The 21,261-nt window shown below is 45.2% G+C and overlaps 1 protein-coding gene across 7 annotated transcripts in view; it reads right to left on the bottom strand.

The window, feature by feature from the left end:
* Positions 1-20,964, bottom strand: part of LOC147880896 (uncharacterized) — a 68,544-nt gene extending 47,580 nt beyond the window's left edge. Inside the window, exons 1-4 of one of the 7 annotated variants that reach the window (XR_015540497.1) lie at positions 20,738-20,756; positions 20,303-20,422; positions 1,804-1,920; positions 1,478-1,694 (exon numbers count right to left, since the gene is read on the bottom strand). Coding sequence is in view for 6 of the 7 variants with exons in the window: in XM_087370277.1 (XP_087226403.1) it covers positions 1,446-1,694; positions 1,804-1,920; positions 20,303-20,422; positions 20,738-20,803 (552 nt within the window). In the remaining variant the exon portion in view is untranslated. Of the gene's footprint in view, positions 1-1,445; positions 1,695-1,803; positions 1,921-20,302; positions 20,423-20,615; positions 20,701-20,737 lie in introns of those variants that run through there. The other 6 variants (XM_087370277.1, XM_087370272.1, XM_087370274.1 and 3 more) reach the window with 6 other exon arrangements.
* Positions 20,965-21,261: the final 297 nt, after the last annotated feature.

Below are 21,261 nucleotides of genomic sequence, written 5' to 3'. Positions count from 1 at the left end.
ATGTGCAGCAAGGTATGCCCTACACAAGGGCTGCCATGGGAGAGCATGTGAACCAGCATGGGGCCCAGGAGGACCACGCAGTCTCTACCCTAGTCTATCCTCACGGGGGGCAGGCACACCCACAACACAAGCCCTCACTCATCTACCCTAGCCTCACTCACTGGGCGGTCACACCCACAAGCAAGGCCCTCTCTCTCTAGGTGACATTAGAAGATGTTGACCTCTAACACCCCCTCTCAGCTCCTGGATGGAACAGAGACGCCACGAAGCTGGGTGTGCCGCTAGAACAACTGGAGGAATCCATCGTGTGATACTCCACCGCTGAAACCGCCGCCGCGGGTACTGTCGAAGAAGCCCCCTCATGGCACGAACCGCCTTACCACGATCAATGGAAGCTTGGAACTATTGCTCCTAGGCCACTAGTGCTAGGAACACTCCTTTGGTCTAGTACTGATAGACTAGGTCATCTGGTACAACAATCCAACTGTTGGTCTTGGTACATGACTCCAACAGAGGATCCGAGAACAATAATGCGACTGATACTGCCACCGGTGCAAGATCTGCTTCCCTGCTTGGGCACCTGTATCACAGAGCTAGATAGCCCCCTTTGAAGCCCCCTCTCAAGTCCAAACTAGTACACTGCCGCCAAATCAATGAACTTCAGTGCTCCAATGACAATAGGCATATAACAGCTCACAAGGATCAATCAACTGTGGCTGGATTCCTGCACTGGCAATCTGTTGACCCATCCGGATCTCCAGCATCATCATACAATAGCTGCAGCAGAACACTAGGAGACCCCCTTTGGATCTGCTAGGTCATCACGTCCAAACAAAATACAACCTAGTAACATACTACCACCTAAGTCAGCGTGAACAACTCCTCGTGGCTCGAGGTCCTGAAAGCCTACCTCAATAAATGACTCCCTGCTCAGTGCACCTGATCGGCAGGTTCTATTGCCACAAACAAGCAAGCAACCCTCCATCGGAATTCGGAAAGCCTATTGACAACGCCTGCCAAGGTTGGAGTATTCGTGGTCGCAGCAATAACACTATTGGCCAATTGGCGATGTATTGCTTGGCCTCGAGGGCTAGGATCAATTGGACAAAATCAGTAGGATTCCTCAAGGCAATTGGGGAGGTCCTAGAGATCTAGATTTGGGGGCAATACTTGGCTTCCGGTGGATTCGAAGGGGGCACAAAGTGAGATATCTTGGCTGCCAAGTTGGCATTGACATTTCAGCAGAGCAGTAGATTGCCTCAGTATTGGAGAACGTGCAATGTAAGCTTATCTGTATTGGAGCTCGGCCAAACTCTCTAGCAAGAAGGGCCCTTATGGTCAACTAGGTCTTCTTGGCGATGGCGTGGTACATAACATACAAGCTACTTGACTGGAGAATCTAGCAACTCAAAATCACAAATTCAGAATTTCAACAGGTGACAAACAATTATACCAATGTCCTTGTTTGTTTGGTTACCCTGGCTCTGTATCAGCTCTGACATCTGCATTTTATTGTCACTGTCATTTGCTCTTCGGGCAAATAAAGGTCCTTCATCTAAGGCGCGACCTCGATACTCTTTATTAACTCCCATAGAATCCACGATTGGCTTGCCAAAAGAAGGTTCCCCCAACTCCCATTCCATCTCTGAAATAGAATGCTTAACCCTACTTCCCTCCTCATTTGAAAGCACCACCTGTACAGAAAAGGCAATCTGAGTGCCAGCCTTATCCCTCCGGTTTGAGATGTTCAAAACTCAGACAATAAACTACTTAAAATATAATAAGACCCTCCTCTTTACAGACCTGAGATCCTGTACTTTGCCGCATGTAAAAAGCACGAGTCTGACTGTCCTGCCTAGCATACAAAATCCGATTGTCTTTCCTGTTACCTGAGTGGATATCTGAGCCCGCACTACACTCCTGACAAAGTATTCAATTAAGAAATGTCAACGACCTACTAAACACAGAAACGCAAAAGGCGAAACTTACAATCCCAAGGCTAACCACGAAATCTGGTACTCCTGCCTTTCCATAAATACTAAAAGCCTCAAAGGCATATACATGAGTGGAGGAAAGCATGAAGATAAAGACTAAACATGGAAATACTTTGCAACATGGTTTTAAAACATTAGGAATTTAATAAAATGCACAACTTATAAAAAACTGTAACAAGTACCCTGCTGTTTACATACGAAGCCCATCTCATTTGTCAACTACCATGCAATCAAAATGCATTTATGCATCCAAAACTTGACGTGTATCCCTTTTAAAATATGATAGCAGAACAACTGAAACCTATCACTCTTGCTGTTCTGTTTTTTCTTTCCTTGACTATACCCTATCTTCATTGCAGAGCGCCCTCATAAAAGGCACTAGTTATTGATTTCTTTTTCGCTTACCATATATGTGCACTTTTTCGCGATTGTAAGATGCAGACGTAAAGATATAGAACACTGCCAATATGGTGTTATTACAGCACTCAGTCCCGATATTTTGCTGAGAACTGGCTCTACTCGGAGGGATTTTGGGTGTTTCTTCACCCGGATACCCCGGGGGGCTGCCAGTGGTTACTTTCTATGTTATCCTCCGCTTTTATGTATTGAGTTCTCCCATTTTTCATTCAAAGGGGAGATCATTCTATATATCGGACTTCATATTCACGTCCTGGTCTTCTACGTTACCCCAAGTTCTGTTGAAGGGTCTACGTTACTATTGTAATTTAAGCTAAGCATCATTGTAATAAAGAAATCATACCTCAGATCAGCCCAGGTAGAGGGGGTACCTCATTCACACTCCATCAAGTGCCGGATTCTCCTCCTTTTCCTCTTTCTCTACTCTAACCCTTGTGTGAAATTTGAATGATATGTGAATGTTTGTTAATTTCTAATTAATGGACATTTGAAATTCTAAGTTTATTGAGTAATTTAACTGGAAATTGTGCTTCTGCATAAGCACAACTCTAACACTATGTATGATCGTAAAATCATGTTCCCTCAATAGTTGTCACCAAAGCATTGACCAACCAACAAGTCACTGATAATTTGGTCAATATAAATGCTCTATTACAGCAATGCAAAGACAACATGGCAAAAGCTCAAGCCCACATGAAGGAGTATGCAGATCAAAACCGAATTATTCTTTCGCGAGGGAGATTATGTAGTCCTCATATACCTAGATGAATTCAGAAATATTCCCAAACTCATCCTCTAAAAACACAACATAGTGCAATTTCAAACTCATGATGGTCACTCACAAGGTTGAAAACCATAAATTCCATCATGCATAGCAAGGACTAGCTACTATGACATCCCCACTGACATCATCAGCACCCAACAGTGGGTGTAGACCATAGTATAAAAATATGCTCTCACACATACAAATCCACACAGCCACACATACTTGAGCATCCATTTATACAAAGTCTTCATACTGAGTTTCTATCGGCACTCCGGAGGTGAAGGGCAGACTCAGCCATGACGAAGGCTAGCACTAAAGGAGAAGGCTAATCAAAAGGTAGTCCAAAATCTCTTCATTCAAGCTACAACTACTTGTGAAGTCTATACGTTTTCACTTTAGTCTCTCCCCAATGAGCATCTAAATCTAAATCTAGCTGATAGGGCAATGCACCATTTAAGATAGAAAGAATTATCACAATACCAGCAGGCCGCAACCTTCACAAATCTAGTTATGCTTTATTGAAAAGAATACTAAAATTCAACTTGCCCACAGGTACAATGGTCCTTATAAAGTGTTGAAAAGGATTGGAGATGTAGCCTATCAATTGAAACTTCCCTCATCTTCAAGAATCCACAAGGCCTTTCATGTTTCACTTTTGAATATACTATAACCTATGATACTAGTCCTTGAGAAATTGCCTCCCACGGATGAGGAAGAGCATACTTAGTACAATCCAGAGAATAACGGGGTTCAAGGGCTATGTACTCAGAACCAAACTTATGAGGGGTCACTTGCTCAGCTGATGCAGTGATTACAGAGGCCATCGCATCTTCATTTCTACTTATCTCTCCCTCGTGCTGACTTTTCCAAGAAAGCACTAGTAGCATTGATGATGTCCAACAGTTTATCCAAAACTTGAGGACAATTATTATCATAGGTGGGGAGGACTGTAACAAAGGTTAGTTAGTTTGCTATAGCTAGGGTCCTTTGGATAGGGCTTGATGAGCAGGTCAAGCATGACTACTCAATTCTTTCCCTAGCCAAAAAAGTTCATCTTGTTAATTGTTTTGCACTAGTTGGTTCCATTGGGTACTTCTAGTGTAACATGCAACGGTAATCTAATCGTGTAATTCACAGCAAGACCTTCTTTAAATCTCTCGCGAGGAATTAGCATTGTTTACCATAGAGAGAGAAAGGAGATGAGGGTAGAGAGAGAGTCGAGTCGACAACCGATTGGGTCCTTGTACCCACTGAGGGCCCCCTCCCCCAATCAGGGGAGAATTTGCTTTATACTTGGAGAACTGAGAAATACAAAGAACAATCTTCGAAAGAGCACGGAACGCAATCCTGAAGAGTTCACTGTGCACACATATATGCACACGTATAGCAGACCCAAAGACCTAAGAGGCAACGCCGACCAATACCGAGACCTTGATGCTGTCCACACTGACGATGTAGGACGCTTCTGCAAGGCAAGGGAGAGGCTTGTGCTGTCCACCAAAATGCAGGGTTACTACATGAGTGAGAGAGTGAAAACTAGGAGTGATAGATCCTATAAGAGAGCTGAGAGATGACTGAAATATAGAGCTGAGAGTGAGCTGTGTAAAGCTGTAAAAGATAACTCAAAAGAGCTACTGAAACAGACCCCAAACCTTACTCCATTCGCTGTCCCGACTCCCCGTCTGATGCGCTGCGTGAACACCTTCCCAGAGGGTTGAACTGATGCCAAAGGCTAAGGCTGGTCAGAGGGCCACTGGGTGTAGAGAAGGGGGTAGGGACAGATTTGGAGAAAGGGGGATAGAGGAGCAGAAGAGAGACAGAGAGAGAGAGAGAGAGGAAGAGGGAGAAAGAAAGAAAGAAAGAAAGTCTATTAACGTCCACGGGAGACCAAGAGGTCTACGGGACAACATGAAAGCCATCTAGTACATCAGCTTAGGGAGGGCGCAGGGCAGCTCCCAAAGAGTGCAAAAGCAGCTCCATTTATTTAGAGAGTACCTATATTGTAGCCTAGATAAAACATACACACATATATATAGTTGGCCTTACATCAGTTTAAGACTGAGAGTCTTTTGGTTTTGATTTAAACTCTCTAATGAGTGCTATCCCGTCCCAGTAGACTGCCCATTTACCATCCTTCCTGGCAGCCCGAACCTTTGCTAATTCCTTTGCCTTATCCTTCAGTTGAGCCTTGGTGAGTTCCTCGGCTATCCATATCTTCGTCCCTTTCAGCTTGTGAGATTGCCGCAGAACTATTATACGTATGTCTCATGAGTTGAACGTAATGATAGCATGGCCATTACGTTGACCGATATGAACTACTCGAGCTTCACCGTCATCATCTGGGTTGTTAGGGTTGTCATCGGCATCTGCTGTCCAGTCAACAATAAGCATGGCTGTTTGGACATGTGCTAAGGTATCACTAAAAGATTCATCTTCTTTATACCATCCATCTGAAAGCCCCCCAATTCTGATTTTCAAAGCATTATCCTTTCTAGCTGCATGTTCTTTAATCTCTTCCTGAATATCAGCTTTGTTGACCTTTGCATCAAACTCCACAGTCACTTCTTTGTAGGATCGATAAGCAAAAGAGAGAATACAAGGTACAAAGAGTCGATGAGAATCAGCCGTCACGTCAACTAGAAAGAGTACAAAGTACTTGTACTTAGACCTAGGACTAAGTGTCCTAGGTGTCACATACGACTAAGTGTCCTATGTGGCCTAAAAGGCACTAAAACTATAAGTGCCTATATTTATGCCTACAAGGCACATGCCATGGCCTATAGCGCATCACTAGAACCACCAGAAGATGGCCTACAAACCCCCCTCCATGGGATGGGCTGAAGTATTCTGGAAACGTCTCAGAATACCTGGTATTTTCTGGTCATGGTGGCACATGTTTATCCAAAAGGATATAGCCACCTATGAATGTACAAGGGATGTCAGATCCTGTAACAAAGAAAACCAAGTGTAAAGCCTGTCGGAAGACTTCGAACTTGGGACGAGGAAGTGCCTTTGTAAACATATCTGCTATGTTGTCCTCTGTGGGAAGATAGGACAACTCTGTCTCCTGCTGACAACCGCTCCCGAACATAATGATAGTTAACTTCAATATGCTTGGTACGCGCATGAAACACTGGGTTAGGCGCAATGGCCAAAGCACTCTGGCTGTCAGTGTAGACCATAGTGGAGGATGTCTAGCGAATACCAAGATCTGTAAGTAACTGGCGAAGCCAAACACACTCTACTGTAGCGGTGAAAGCTGCCCTGTACTCAGCCTCACATCTAGATGTGGCAACTGTTGGTTGCTTCTTGCTAAGCCAAGAGATAAATGAATTGCCAAGCAAAAAACAATTGCCGGTATGTGACACTTTGGTGTCGGAACATCCTGCCCAGTCACTATCCGTGTAAGCATGCATGGTAAGTGAACCATGATCACCATAGAAGAGGGCTAAATCCTGAGTGCCTCTGAGATATCTGAAGACTCTCTTCACTGCCTACCAATGCTGTGAACTGGGCATGTGCATGAATCTGCTGAGCTGAGATACTGCATACTCTGTAAGTCAAGTCTGGTGTGACATAAATAAATAAGGCATCCAACAGCCTGCTGATAAAGAGTGATATCACATGGTGGGCTCCCATCATGAGCTGAGAATTTGAAGCCAGAGTCCACTGGAGTAGAGATTGGCTTGCAATCCTCGAACTGAAAGCGATCAAGGAGCTGTCCAATATACTTGGACTGTGACACCATGATACCCCCCTCAACATGAGCAAACTGAATGCCCAAATAATAGTGGAGCTGTCCCATGTCTGACATTTCAAAAACCTGCTGCAAATCAGCCTTGAAAGCTGCAATATGCTGAGTATCTGGGCCCGTGATGAGCATATCATCCACATATAAAATCAGCACTAAAAAATCAGATCCACTCCCATGGACATAAAGAGTGGGTTCTGTGGGGCTATTCTAAAAACCAAGAGATAGTAAGTGTGCATGAATTTTGACATACCATGCCCGGGGTGCCTGGCTTCAGACCATAAAGGGCTTTTCTAAGCCAGCATACCTTGTTTTCAAAATTAACAACCTCAAAGCCACGAGATTGTCAGACATAGACTTCTTCCTGCACATCCCCATGAAGAAAAGCAGTTTTGATGTCAAGTTGGTGCACTTGCCAATGGTGATGGGCTGCAATGGCAATGACACATCTAATGGTAGTAATCCTGGATGTGGGAGCAAATGTCTCCTCAAAGTCAATGTCCTGTTGTTGGGCATACCCTTTCGCAACAAGACGCGCTTTGTATCGATCTATGCTACCATCAGATTTCCTTTTTAATTTGTAGACCCACCGGGTACCAATGGCATGTTTGCCGGGAGGGAGATCTACTAATTCCCATGTGTCATTTTTGGCAATGGATTGTAACTCAGCTCTCATTGCATCCATCTACTCTTTGCTGTCAAAAGCATCTTTATGGCACAAAGGCTCTTCATTGCAAGCTGTAGCAAGGAGTGCAAACTCAAGAAAGTGACCATGCATTTGTCTATTCCTTGATCTCGTCCGGGCAGCAAAAGGCTGATCTTGTTTGTTGTCTCTCAATGTATCAAGAAGCCATCTGGGAACTTGCCTTTGCTGTCTATTGACAGCTATTTCTTCAATCACTGCATCATGAATAGTGGGATCATTTTGTGCTGAAGAGAAACCTGCAAATTAGCATGGGGTAGTGGCTGATCATTGCTTGTTGGAGGGCCTGCAGGAGGCTCATGTGGTCAAAGTCTTCCTCTGAGGAAGGCAGAGGTAACCAAGAGTCAAAGGCATCAAACATGTCAACATCTAGCTTAGCTTTGCAGTCCACAAGAGGAGAAGCTGAATGTTCAGCAAAGATTACATCTCTACTGACAATAATCTTCCCAGTATTTGGTTGGTATAACCAATACCCTCTGCTCTCCTAGCTGTAACCAATAAATATGCATTTGATTGCCTTGTCATCAAGCTTATGTCTCAGCTGAGATGGTACATGAACATATGCAAGAGACCCAAAAACTCTCATGTGTGAAAGTGAAGGCTTCCTGCCTTTCCATGCTTCATAAGGTGTAACAGTCTTCAATGCCCTTGTAGGTGATCTATTCAGCACATAGTTGGCACACATCACTGCATCAAGCCAAAATTTATTGGGCAAAGACTTGGCCTAGAAACAGGATTCTGCTGAGGAGTGTAAGGAGTAGTGCATGAGTGAACAATGCCTCGTGAAGACAAAAATCCATCAAACTCCTTTGACATATACTCTCCCCCCCTATCTGTGTTGAGGGTGACAAGCTTGCATCCTAATTCATTCTCAACCATATTCAGCCACCTCTGAAAGCATAAGAAAACTTCAGATTGGCTTTTAAAGGATATACCCAGCAATATCTTGTGAAGTCATCAATGAGAGTCATAAAATACTTGTACCCCCCAATGGCATTTGTCCTCATTGGGCCACAAACATCACTGTGCACTAGCTGCAATTTCCTTTGTGAGAGTTTTGGACAATTCTTTTGAAAAGGAAACCGATGCGTCTTACCCAAAAGACAACCCTCACACACATGTTTGGAAACTGTGTGAGTTTGAGGTACATCATTTGCCATCTGCTGTGAATTTAGCTTTGCAAGAGCTCTATAATTGAGATGACCCATTCTCTCATGCCAAAGATGAGTTTCAGCAAGCTGTGGATCTGAAATAGCAAATACTTCAATAGAAAGTGCAGCTGAGTGATGATCAAGGTGATAAAGCCCCTTTTGCAAAGTGCCAGTGAGAACTATGGCATTGTCATCACGAAGATCATAAACTAGGCATATGTAGCCATCAAAAATCACTCTGAAACCTGAAGTGGCAATTGCTGAAATTAAAATCAAGTTGATTTCAATTCCAGGCACAAAAAGAACATTTGTCAGAGTGATAGGATGGCTTGAAATGAATGTGAGCTGCACATCTCCAATTTCTTTTACAGCATAGGAAGCATTATTAGCACATGTGACAGTTCCCCCTCGAGGTGCATCAGCTAAAGAATGGAACAACTGTTTGCAAGATGTGACGTGCTTGGAAGCACCACTATCAAAATACCAAGACTAAGCATCATTAGTAATAAAGAGTGCATCAGCTTTGGAGGGATCAAATGAGCAATGGACAGCCCATGCCCAATCATCCTGGAGCATGTGCATGTGAAGCATCTGCTGGCTCATGGGATTCAATAGCATGTGAGGCATTAACTGTCAATCCTGCTTTCTTTTTCTCCGAAGCAATGCGCTTCCTGCATTCTGAAATGTCATGTCCAGGCTTGCGACAATAGTTGCATCTTTTCTTATCTGCTGTATTTTTAGATGCATGGGAGGAATTGCAGCTGCTATGCGCAGATTTAGGCTTGCCAATAGGCTTGGAAGCCTTGCCTCTTCCTGTCTGCTGTGAAGCAAATGCATGATCAGGAATAATGGCTTGTCTATTAGCACGACTTTGCTCTTCCTGCAAAAGCAAAGTAACTAGCTGATCAAAAGAATAGTGGTCTGGATTACCCATGGCCACTAATCGAAGGGTTGTAGCAAACCCTTGATATGTATCTGGCAGTCCATTCAGTGTGGTACTGACAAGCTGTGAATTTGGCACCGCCTCATCAATGTTGGCAAGTTGTTCCATGAGGTCCTTGACCTTTGTCAAGTATGCATCCATAGAATCACCTTCATTCATACTGAATTCCTGTAATTGCCTTCTCAAATATGCAACACGTGCCTCATTGCGAATCTGATAGAGAGAAGCCAATTTGTCCCAAGCATCCTTTGCTGTCCTGCAAGACCAGATGTGTGGAATAACAATTCTCTTGCATGATAAAGCAATACATGAATGTGCATTTGCATCTCTTGCATCCCATCTTGACTGTTGGGGGAGCAGTAGCAGGAGTGCTAGAAGATAAGGCATCAGGAGGAGTACTCCCTGCAGAGGGACCAGCAGTAGAGGCAACCACTGTAGCATTGGCTGGCCTCAGATCAACCCCAGAAACAATATTCCACAAATGCTTTGCAATAAGAATATGTTTCATGAGATAAGACCACATCGGATAGTTGGTGCCATCCAACTTATCATCTTCACGAAGAATGCCAAATAGATCTTGATTGTTCCCAGCCATAGCAAATGTGATACCCTGAAAGAGACCTAAAAACTCAAAAGCCTCAAGGCTATCACTGCAAAGAGCTGGCTGTCCTAAGACAGCAAATATCTGCAAATTTCCAACCCAAATCAAAGGGCAAATGCAGATCTGACCCAAATGTGACTGTGACGGGCAATGTTCACTGCAAAAACAGCAAATTTGGCAAAAGCCCCAAATTTTAATGAGGGCAAATGGGCCAAAAAGAGGGCAAATACAAAAAAGCCCCAAATTTTGCTGAGATTTTTGCATATGTGACCCAATGTATGAAAATTTGACTCAATGTCTGAAAATCTGACTCAATGTCCTGCAAATGTGACTCAATGTTCTCCAATCTGACCCAATGTATTGCAATCAAACTAGAAATTGCAGACCAAATCCCAAAAAATAGCCTCAAGGCTTGCAACTGCAAAATTAGGACTTGCTGTCCACAAATTGACTGTAGAAGTGCAACTGTCCCAAGGTATAAACCTCAAGAAATAGGCTTTCCAATTTGTTGAAATAATTTGATAGGACTTCAAACAGTAAAAGGAAGTGAAGGACATCAAAAGCCCTCAAAAGCCCCAATTTTTTGAGAATATCCTGTAAGGTACAAGCTATACGGACAGAGTAGGTACGGTGCAAGTACAACGTACTAAGCAAGTACGGTGAAGGTACAAAGTATTGAGCAAGTACGGTGCAAGTACAAAGTATTGAGCAAGTACAATGTATGTACAAAGTATAGCGCAAGTACGGAGTGCAATGTACGAAAGAAGTACGAAACATGTATGACACAATACGAAGCACGTACGTCTGCTGTACGGATGCCTGTTGTACAAAATCACATGTACGGAAATAGGTACTACGGTGTACGAAATGCAAGTACTAAACTGTACGGCTGTACGGTGTGCGATGTACAGCAATGCAAATTCGAATCTGTACGACTGCTCAGGTACGGAGTTGTACGACTGTACGATGTTGCAAGTACGGAGCAAGTACTGTTGTACGGCGGCGCAAGTGTGGAGCAAGCTGTGAGTACGATCATCCGTACAATCGTACGGACTGTATGGATGAAGGAGCGTTGGTACAAATCCGGGACGCAGAAGACGAGTCAACCGTGGCTCTGATATCACTGTAGGATCGATAAGCAAAAGAGAGAATACAAGGTACAAAGAGTCGATGAGAATCAGCCGTCACGTCAACTAGAGTAGTAGAAAAGAAAGAGTAAAAAGTACTTGTACCTAGACCTAGGACTAAGTGTCCTAGGTGTCACATAGGACTAAGTGTCCTATGTGGCCTAGAAGGCACTTAAACTGAAGTGCCTATATTTATGCCTACAAGGCACATGCCATGGCCTATAGGGCATCACTAGAACCACCAGAAGATGGCCTACATTCTTGCTTGGCTGTCTGCATTTCAGTATAAACTAGATTCTTGACTGCAGAGACTACTTGGGGGGTAGGGGGGGAAGCATTGCATGACTTTATAACCTCGTCAATTACTTCCTTCTTACCAGGTCCTTTCAAGACTTGAATTCTAGCTATGGCATCCGTTAGCTGCATCCTCAACTCTCTCACTTGATCCTGTAGGAAGTAAATTTGTTCATATATCCAAGAATTGGTCGGTCAAAAAGACCACCTCGTTCATATATATGTGCATACGGGGAAGGCGTCCTGGTTGCCACTGTGGAGTATTTGGCTTTGTTACTGGAGGCTGCTTGAGTGGAAGGGGTTTTTGAAGAGGAGGAAGGTAGGCTGGGCCATGCTTTGCTAGCCATATCTCCTGTTACCCCCTGGCTGAGCTAATCCCCTAGTTGGGCTGGGGGTTCAGCCTAGCTAGGGGTTCCTAATTCAAGAGCTTGCTACAACCAGCTAGGGGAGCAGGGAGTAGAAGCGGAACGGGAGCAAGAGGTGCCGGCGTACGGGTACGGGAGAAGGTACAACTACGAACATGGGCGGGAGCAAGAGCAAGTACGGACGGGAGCGGGAGCAGGTTCGGACAGGAGGGAGGGGGCTAGCAGAGAGGCTACATGAGGAGGGCTGGAGAGGCTACGGGAGGGGGGGCGGAGAGGCTACGAGAGGGGGGGCGGAGAGGCTACGGGAAGGGGGGCGGAGAGGCTACGAGAAGGGGGGGTGGAGAGGCTACAGGAGGGGGGGGGCGGAGAGGCTACGGGAAGGGGGGCGGAGAGGCTACGGGAAGGGCGGAGAGGCTACGGGAAGGGGGGCGGAGAGAGAGCACTCACACGAGAGGGGGGGGCGGAGAGGCTACGGGAGGGGGAGGCGGAGAGGCTACAAGAGGGAGGCTATGAGAGGGGGGGCAGAGAGGCTAGAGGGGGGGGGGGGCGGACAAGTTACATAATGGAAAGAGAGGAAAGAGATTGAGAGGGACTAGGGAAGATAGAGTGAGTAAGTGAGCGTAGGCAGGAAGGAGGAAAGGAGAGTAGATAGGATTAGATGTCACATTAAAAGTACATAGTAGGGGGTGGATGGAGACTTATATAGTCCCTCCACATTTTCCACCTAAAGGGCCTCTAACTTGGCCTCTTTTCCCCCTTCATTACAACCATCCCTTCCCATAGAATTTTGCCCTCAAATTTTCATATGCAAGCTGTTAAAAAGGTGCAGCAAACAGCAAATAATAGTCAGCCCGGTAGGAGATAGGGGTTGTCCTGGACAATGCGATGTAGCCAATGTGTCACTTTGCACCCAAGTGCAGGGGTGCATGTGACATTCCCTCCTTAACTTGGCGGTAGGCCCGCCAATATCTGGGAAAACTCTTGGAAAAAATCTTCGTCCAACCACACTGCTTCATGGGTACCTCGATCACGGAACTTGGTGTAAAACTCCCGGATCCTGCGTCCTGACCCATGCTTGAATTTACGAAGAAGGATCTGTTCTAGCTGCAAAACTTCGGCTTCAGCAAAAACTTCAGATTGTTGCTCGTCGAAAATCTCTAAAAGAGAAGGTCCAAAATATGGCTTCAACCAAGCTACATAAAGCACATTATGCATAGTCCAACTGTCTGGAAGGCGTAACTTCATTGAGACATCATTGATATTTTGAATAATAGGGAATGGTCCGAAGCTCCTAAAGGACAGCTTAGGGCATCGCTTGCCCACCTGCTTTAATCTTTGCTTGATAATGTGTAAATACACCCATTGACCCTCTTATACTGGACATCTCATCTGGACTTGTCACTTTGCACCCAAGTGCAGGGGTGCATGTGACATTCCCTCCTTAACTTGGTGGTAGGTTCATTGCTTCCAAGTAGGCCACCAATATCTGGGGAAACTCCTGGAAAAATCTTCGTCCAACCACACTGCTTCATGGGTACCTCGATCACGGAACTTGGTGTAAAACTCCCAGATCCTGCATCTGACCCATGCTTGAATTTATGAAGAAGGATCTATTCTGGCTGCAAAACTTTGGGTTCATCAAAAACTTCATGTTGTTGCTCATCGAAAATCTCTAAAAGAGGAGGTCCAAAATACAGCTTCAACCAAGCTACATAAAACACATTATGCATAGTCCAACTGTCTGAAAGGCGTAACTTCATTGAGACATCGTTGATCTTTTGAATAATAGGGAATGGTCCGAAGCTCCTGAAGGACACCTTAGGGCATCGCTTGCCCACCTGCTTTAATCTTTGCTTGATAATGCGTAAATACACCCATTGACCCTCTTATACTGAACATCTCATATGGACTTGTTAGCCTGGCGCGTATACGATGCGGCTTTTCACAGACTCTGTAATCTCTGCCATTGATTCGGTGGTTTTGTTGGCTTCAAGAGATGGAGACACCATCCGAGTGAGGAGTGAGGTAAACCGCCGTCCCAACGCCGCTTCATAAGATGTGCGACCAATACTTGAAGAATAAGTATCGTTCAGAATGGCCTGCACAAGCGGAGGAAACTACTCCCACTTTCCCTGAGCATCATGACAATATGATTTCAAAATATCAAATGCCATACCATTATACTTTTTCGTCTTGCTGTTCGATTGCCGCTCGACATCTGCAGCTTAGTACCAAAATTATCAAACAAGGCTCGTCAAAAGTTAGACGTACTTGTCGGATGTGATGGTCTTCGACAACCCTCCAATGGGATATCAATACTTGATAGATAAGCGAGCTACATCTTCAGCGCTAGCCGTTTGTTTGCAAGAAATAAGCATACAATATTTACTAAAGCGACAAACAATAGTAAGACATTGAGTATTACGCGTACCTGCAGATGCTGGAAGTGGCCCCATAAAATCCATACCTATGTCCTGAAAGGGACCATCAAGGATTGGCAATGGCATAAGTAAGCATGCCGCTTTCTTGTGGGAAGCCTTGACCTTTTGGCATATCTAACAATTCTAAACGTAGCCGTATACGTCCTTCCGCATCTTTGGCCAATAGAAATAGCACTCTAACTTCTCCAAAGTCCCGTTGATACCTCTGTGACCACCAATAAGGATGTCGTGGGCATCATGAAGAAGCAATTGCCGTTTGTCTCTGAGTACACACAATCTTTTCTTATAGAAAAGCCAACCATCCTCTAATGAGTAACAGCCTGAAGCAAGCGTCGTGGCTAACTGAAACTGCGTGCGAAACTCTGTTGACTCCGCGTACTGTGCCTTCATGCTATCAAGATCCTTTCCTTTGATTTTGAGCACGGTGGCCTGCTCAATGGTCTGGATGGAACCTTTCCAACTGAGAGCGTCTACAACGGGGTTGTTTTTTGCCGGGAACATACTCGATCATTCCCCTAAACTGCTGGAATATCTAGCTCCACCGTTGTTGCCAATCGCTCCATTGTACACTAGGCATTGTCTGAAGCCACTTAAGGGCTTGGTGATCTGTCTTAACCGTGAAAGTCCGTCCATATAGAAAAGGCTTCCAATGTTTTAATGCCTGGATGACACCGAGGAGCTCTCTATCATACACTGAATAGTTCTTTTAGGCATTGTTAAGCTTTCTACTGTAATATGCCATGGGCCTATCCTGTAGCTGTAAAACTGCCCCTATGGCGACATTGCTAGCATCTGTGAATATTAGAAATGGAGCATCCCAAGAGGCGATCTTCATAACTGGTGCTATCGTGGCCAACCGTTGCAAGTCATGGAAGGCTTGCAAAGCTTTGCATGTGACTTTAACTTTTTGTTTGCGTGTCTTTAACCCCTTGAGTAAATCTGTAAGAGGGGCTGCGTATGTTGAGAAACCCTCCATGTGCAAGCTGTATGCTTGACACAAACCCACAAAGGATCGGCTCTCCTGGGCCGTCGTGGGGACAGTCCAACTTGTGATAGCTTGGATCTTCTCAGGGTCCAATCAAATCCCTTGAGCACTAATGATGTAGCCCAAATACCGAATTTCCAGCAATCCGAATTCACTTTCTTTGCGTTGAGATATAGCTGGTTATCACGTAATAACTGTAGGGCACATCGCACATCCTGAATATGCTGCTCGGCTGTAGCGGAAAAGATAAGGATATCATCGAGAAAGATGAACACGCACTTCACAATATACTCTGCAAATACCCGTGACATCATCTTGTTGAATGTTCGTGGCGCATTCTTCAGACTAAAGGGCATGACGACGAACTCGTAATGAGCTCGCTCTGTTCGAAAAGCTATCTTTGGGATGTCAGCTTCAAAAATTCGAACTTGATGGTAGCCACTCTTGAGGTCAATCTTTGAGAAAAAATTTGCACCATTGAGACATTCCAAGATGTACTTGATGCGGGGCATAGGAAACTTGTTGCTTACTGTAAGCTTATTGAGTGCTCTGTAGTCGACACATAGTCGTGTGGACTTATCGTTCTTTGCCACAAATAGAATGGGTGCAGCAAAAGGCGAAGAAGAAGGTCTAATAAACCCTGTGTGCAGTAATTGAGATAATTGCTGCTCTAACTCCCCCTCCATAGACTTGGAAAGTCGATACGGGAACTTACTTGGAGGTGTCGAGTCCGCAAGTAGATCAATGCGATGGTCTTCCGGTCGGTTGGGAGGAAGCTGGGGTGGCAAATCATTCCGAAGCATGATGTTTTGAAACTCTTGGAGTAGATCCACCATTGGTTGTCTCATCGAAGGAGCAGCTTGAACTGCCGTGATTTGGCACTGGACATAGACAAGTGCACTCATGGCGCCCTTGCAGGCGGCACGTACTACTTGAATATGTGAGATTAACGAAATCCCTGGTATGCTCAGATCGCCGCGTATCACGGTGGGCTGAAGTAAACCTTCCACAATAGTGAAGGTGTCCTACCGCCAATCAGGCGTCGGTACATGCTACGGAACCACTCAATCCCGAGGATCATGTCGCACCCCATTAAAGGAGTCAAAATAAAATCCCGCGTAAACATGGCATTCTGAATTGAAAAAGTGAAATGAATGGCCTTATGCTTGATGTGTGTGCGCAAGCCAAGCGTGAACCTGTCCACTGTAAGCTTGTGAGAAACCAAGGTGCACCCCACTGTCTTGGCAAGCTAAGGGGAGATGGCATCTTCTGAACTCCCCATATCGAACAGGACAATAAACTGATGCCCGTTAGCAGTGCCGTACGCTCGAATGAGCGCCTTCTTTTGATCTAAGAACTCACCCTCTTTCTTACCTTGAAAGACCACCGTGGGAACGGCGTTCAAAGCAAGGAAGACAGCATTCGTAGCTGAGGATGGAGGCGGGACTGGAAGAGCCAATACATTGGCAACAGACGAAGTAGGAGCTTGTTAGCTGTGCCATACGCTCGAATGAGCGCCTTCTTTTGATCTGAAAAATCGCCCTCCTTATTCCCTTGAAAGACCACCGTGGGAACGGCGTTCAAAGCAAGGAAGACGGCATTTGTACCTGAGAATGGAGGCCAGGCTGGAAGAGCCAATACATTGGCAACAGACGAAGTAGGTGCTTTCGCAACCTTTTCGGCAAGCCACTTCGAACAATCCTTCTTGCAATGCCAAGCGATGTGGTGGCAATGAAAGCAATAATGTTCTTGGTGGTACCGCTTTTGCTCGTCGAGCTGTAGATAGCCTCCCATAATACCCACTTTAGTCTTCTCATCCGAAGTCATCTTTGGCTTAGACTCCTTTTTTTGACTAGAACCTAGCCGTCTTTCTTTTGGAACTGGTAGTCCTTCTTCTGTTGCTATGTTGTTTGACTGCTGCAGGGCTTTGGAATCTTTCTGAACCTGCTTAGGCTTTCCCCCGTTCAGCATCATCTCCTGATTTTGTGCGAGAGTCAACACCTGCTCGTAATACGACGGGTCGAAGTTCTGAATGGTAAAACGTATGTTTATGTCCAATCCTCGAATGAATTGCTTCATCTTGACGCTCTCCGTCACACCCAACTGTTGCGCCAGCGTGATGACCTTGTTACTGTATATCAACACAGGCAAACCATTCTGGGAGAGACGAGAGAACTCATCCTCCAAGTTAAGCATATATTGGGGTGGGAGAAAACGGGCTTTGGGGTCGGCCACAAACGTTGCCCAAACGAATTTCGTCTTAAACATTGCTAGGTCAGTATGCTTACTAGCCCAATGTTGCCACCAGGTCACCGCCTCACCTATACGATAAGGAGCTGCCAGGTGGACTTTGTCTTGCTCATCTTGAATCCACGCTAATGGAAAATGAGCTACAAACTGATGAATAAATTGCAAAATTGCTGAATGGTCACACTTACCATCATACTTAACAAAATTTGGAGTGGACCGAGTGAGTGGTGTTACCTTTGCCGATGACGAAGCTGTGGCGGTGACAGCTGCTGTGCTCAACTTGCCTGCATAGCGGCTAGCATCTGTTTGTGTTGGAGAAGCATTGCCTCTCGGTCTAGCTTTTGTTGCCTCTCTGCTTGGGCGAGCTTTGCGCGTCGCAGTGCCTCCTCATTTTTGCGTTCCTCACGCATCAACAAGAGCAGTTTTTCAAAATCTGTGGTTCCTCTTTCTTCTAACATCTTTTTTGCTTCTTTTTCCTCCAGACGTTTTGTTGTCTAGTCTAGTTGTCTTCTGCTTTCTTCTAGTTGGGATGAATGTTTTTCGAGTTGCTGTAGGAGGACCCAATTCTGCTCTAGAAGGTTCGCCATCACTTCTTGAGCACTTGGCGAAAGCATATCTTGTTGGTAGTCTTTCTCCTCTTCAAAGTCTTCAAGGTTGAGTCCTTTTCTTGACCCTTCCATGGCGCTGGATTGTGTGTCCATTTCAGTTCTCTATTCGTGTAATTCACAGCAAGACCTTCTTTAAACCTTTAGCGAGGAATTAGCATTGTTTACCATAGAGAGAGAAAGGAGATGAGGGTAGAGAGAGAGTAGAGTCGACAACCGATTGGGTCCTTGTACTCACTGAGGGCCCCCTCCCCCAATCAGGGGGGAGAACTGAGAAATACAAAGAACAAAATCTTCGAGAGAGCACGGAACGTGCTTCTAAAGAGTTCACTATGCACACGTATAGCAGACCCAAAGACCTGAGAGGCAACGCCAACCAATACCGAGACCTTGATGCTGTCCACACTGATGATGTAGGATGCTTCTACAAGGCAAGGGAGAGGCTTATGCTGTCCACCAGAATGCAGGTTTACTGCGTGAGTGAGAGAGTGAAAACTAGGAGTGATAGATCCTATAAGAGAGCTGAGAGATGACTAAAATATAGCGCTGAGAGTGAGTTGTGTAAAGTTGTAAAAGATAACTCAAAAGAGCTGCTGAAACAGACCCAACCTTACTCCGTTCGCTGTCCCGACTCCCCGTCTAATGCGCTGCGTGAACACCTTTCCAGAGGGTTGAACTGATGCCAAAGGCTGAGGCTGGTCAGAGGGCCACTGGGGGTGAGTATCAGGCTGTTCAGAGGGGGCTGAGGAGGAGCTGTAGGAGGCTGAAGTGCTGGGAGAACTGAATGAGGAAAGAGGGCCTGGGGGCTCCCTATTTATAGGGCTTTTGGGGCTGGTTGGCTGGCCCCATAAATGGCAGCCCTAGGCCCCATAAATGCCAGCCCTAGGCTCCATAAATGCCAGCCTAGGGAGGGGTGCAGGGTATCCTATAAAGGCAGCCAGCCCTTCCCCTGCCATTCTCTTCACTTGTTCCAGCCCTGAGGGGGCCCAAAAGGGCTCCTATCCTAGGCTGGACCTAAACCTATCCCTAAACCTAAGACGGAAACACTACCCTACGGTTCTCCAGTGGGTACTAGTGAACAAGGACTGATCTTCCAACTTGACCTAAGGCTGAGAGACTAACTTACGTAGCTTGTGCCTGACTGTCCCTAGACAAGGGGTCACAGCATACGACAAAATCTCCTATTAGGGAACTATTACGCACTTGTCGATGTAGCCAGTGTGTCACTTTGCACCCAAATGCAAGGGTGCATGTGACATCTAGCCTAGTTCTAGGGTTGCCTAGCCTGACGTCCTGCTATAGTAGTCTTCACTAAGCTAGAGTCAGGACGACCTGCTATGATAGTCTTCACTAAGCTAGAGTCAAGAAGACCTCTACTCAAATTTTAAATTTTAAACTAATTTGATTGTTTTTTAGTTTAATTATGCTATTGATCAAAGAAAAAGCTTGGGTATCTAAGTTGGAAGAAAAAGAAGAAGTAAGATCTCCGCTACAAAAACCGGGATCAAATATGGTAAGCATATATGCGAACAAGTAGCAAAGAAGAAATCCATTTCAATATGCAAGGAAAAATAGCCCCACAAACAAGCAGTCAAACAAGTTGCAAGATCTAAGTGGGAAAGGAAAGCGCTCCTTTCTTCATCACTCTTTTTTTTACTGTAGTTCTCTTTTGCTATCCTTTTTTGGTTTACATGCACACAAATAGCAATCAAACGAAGAAGGTAGTGCTCATGCCACACCTGCTCCCTTTATTTAAAGCAACGCTTCTTAGTCTTAATCCTTTCCCTCCAGCCAACCGATGTCCAAATTCACGTAAGGCGACAGTACACGCACCAGCTCAGATGCAATACGGCAAAAAGCAACTTCTGTTTACAAGATCTACAATAGCTTTGATTTAGGTGATACACACCAGGGTCGTCATTGCAGGGGCCGAAGAACCGTGCTGTCTTGCACCCATATGACCTGCAATTCGCTGCATTCTTCGTCTGCAGACTTCGGAAAGCTTCATTCCTCTGTTTGTCTTTGTAATCTATCAAGCGAAAATAAGCAATAACAAAATAAGTTCCAGCAGCACCTAAGGAAACATACATCTCTTCATAGAGAAGCAATTGCGATCCCTAGAGATCAGTCGTAGAGGGTTAGAAAATGATGGGTAACAGCTCTTAGCCAGCTCTAACTATGATTACAAGTAGGAGAAACAAGCCAAAACCACCCCATATTACGCAAAAGGGCAGGCTCTAGGTCTCATTGCAAAGATAAGGACAAGCTGCAAATTGAGGAACCAGGCGAAGACAAATCACCAGGCACGCACAGAGTTGCCCAATTAATTGGTGGAACAATTTACTCTTAGGTTTCCTCTCCTAAATGCATGCCCTAGACAATTCCCTTGTGCAAGGCCAAGAAAACTCATGGTGCTTAAGAGAGGTTTAACTAGGGTGGAGGGTGAAAACTCATGGTGCTTAAGAGAGGTTTAACTAGGGTGGAGGGTGTATATGATACTATAATCGCGAAAGACAGTGTGGGAAATGAATGGACGGAGGGGGTAGATAGAGGGATGCAAAAAATGAAGTGGAATAGTAGGACTAGGGGCCCGAGGGGTTTTTACAATATGAATTTCATTCATGTGGCTTGCCTAGGGAGAGCCTAGGGAGAGAAGAAGAAGAAGAGAGAGAGAGAGGCAGAAGAGAGAGAGAGAGAGAGAGAGAGAGAGAGGAGGGGAAGGGGGGGGCAAAGAAGTAAATGCATGCACTAAAAGTCCCTTATAAGAGCCTATAAACAATTCAATGGAGCATATGTGGACCAATCACCTTAAAATTTTTATAAAAAACCTATTTTTCCTTTCTTATCACACATCTTCACTAAGGCCTT

This window comes from Dipteris shenzhenensis, chromosome 31, assembly GCF_047967505.1.
Source record: "Dipteris shenzhenensis isolate YYH24624 ecotype China chromosome 31, Dip_SZ_1.0, whole genome shotgun sequence".
NCBI lineage: Eukaryota > Viridiplantae > Streptophyta > Polypodiopsida > Gleicheniales > Dipteridaceae > Dipteris > Dipteris shenzhenensis.
The sequence above is the reverse complement of the archived record's forward strand: the minus strand, read 5'-3'. Positions and strand labels throughout refer to the sequence as shown.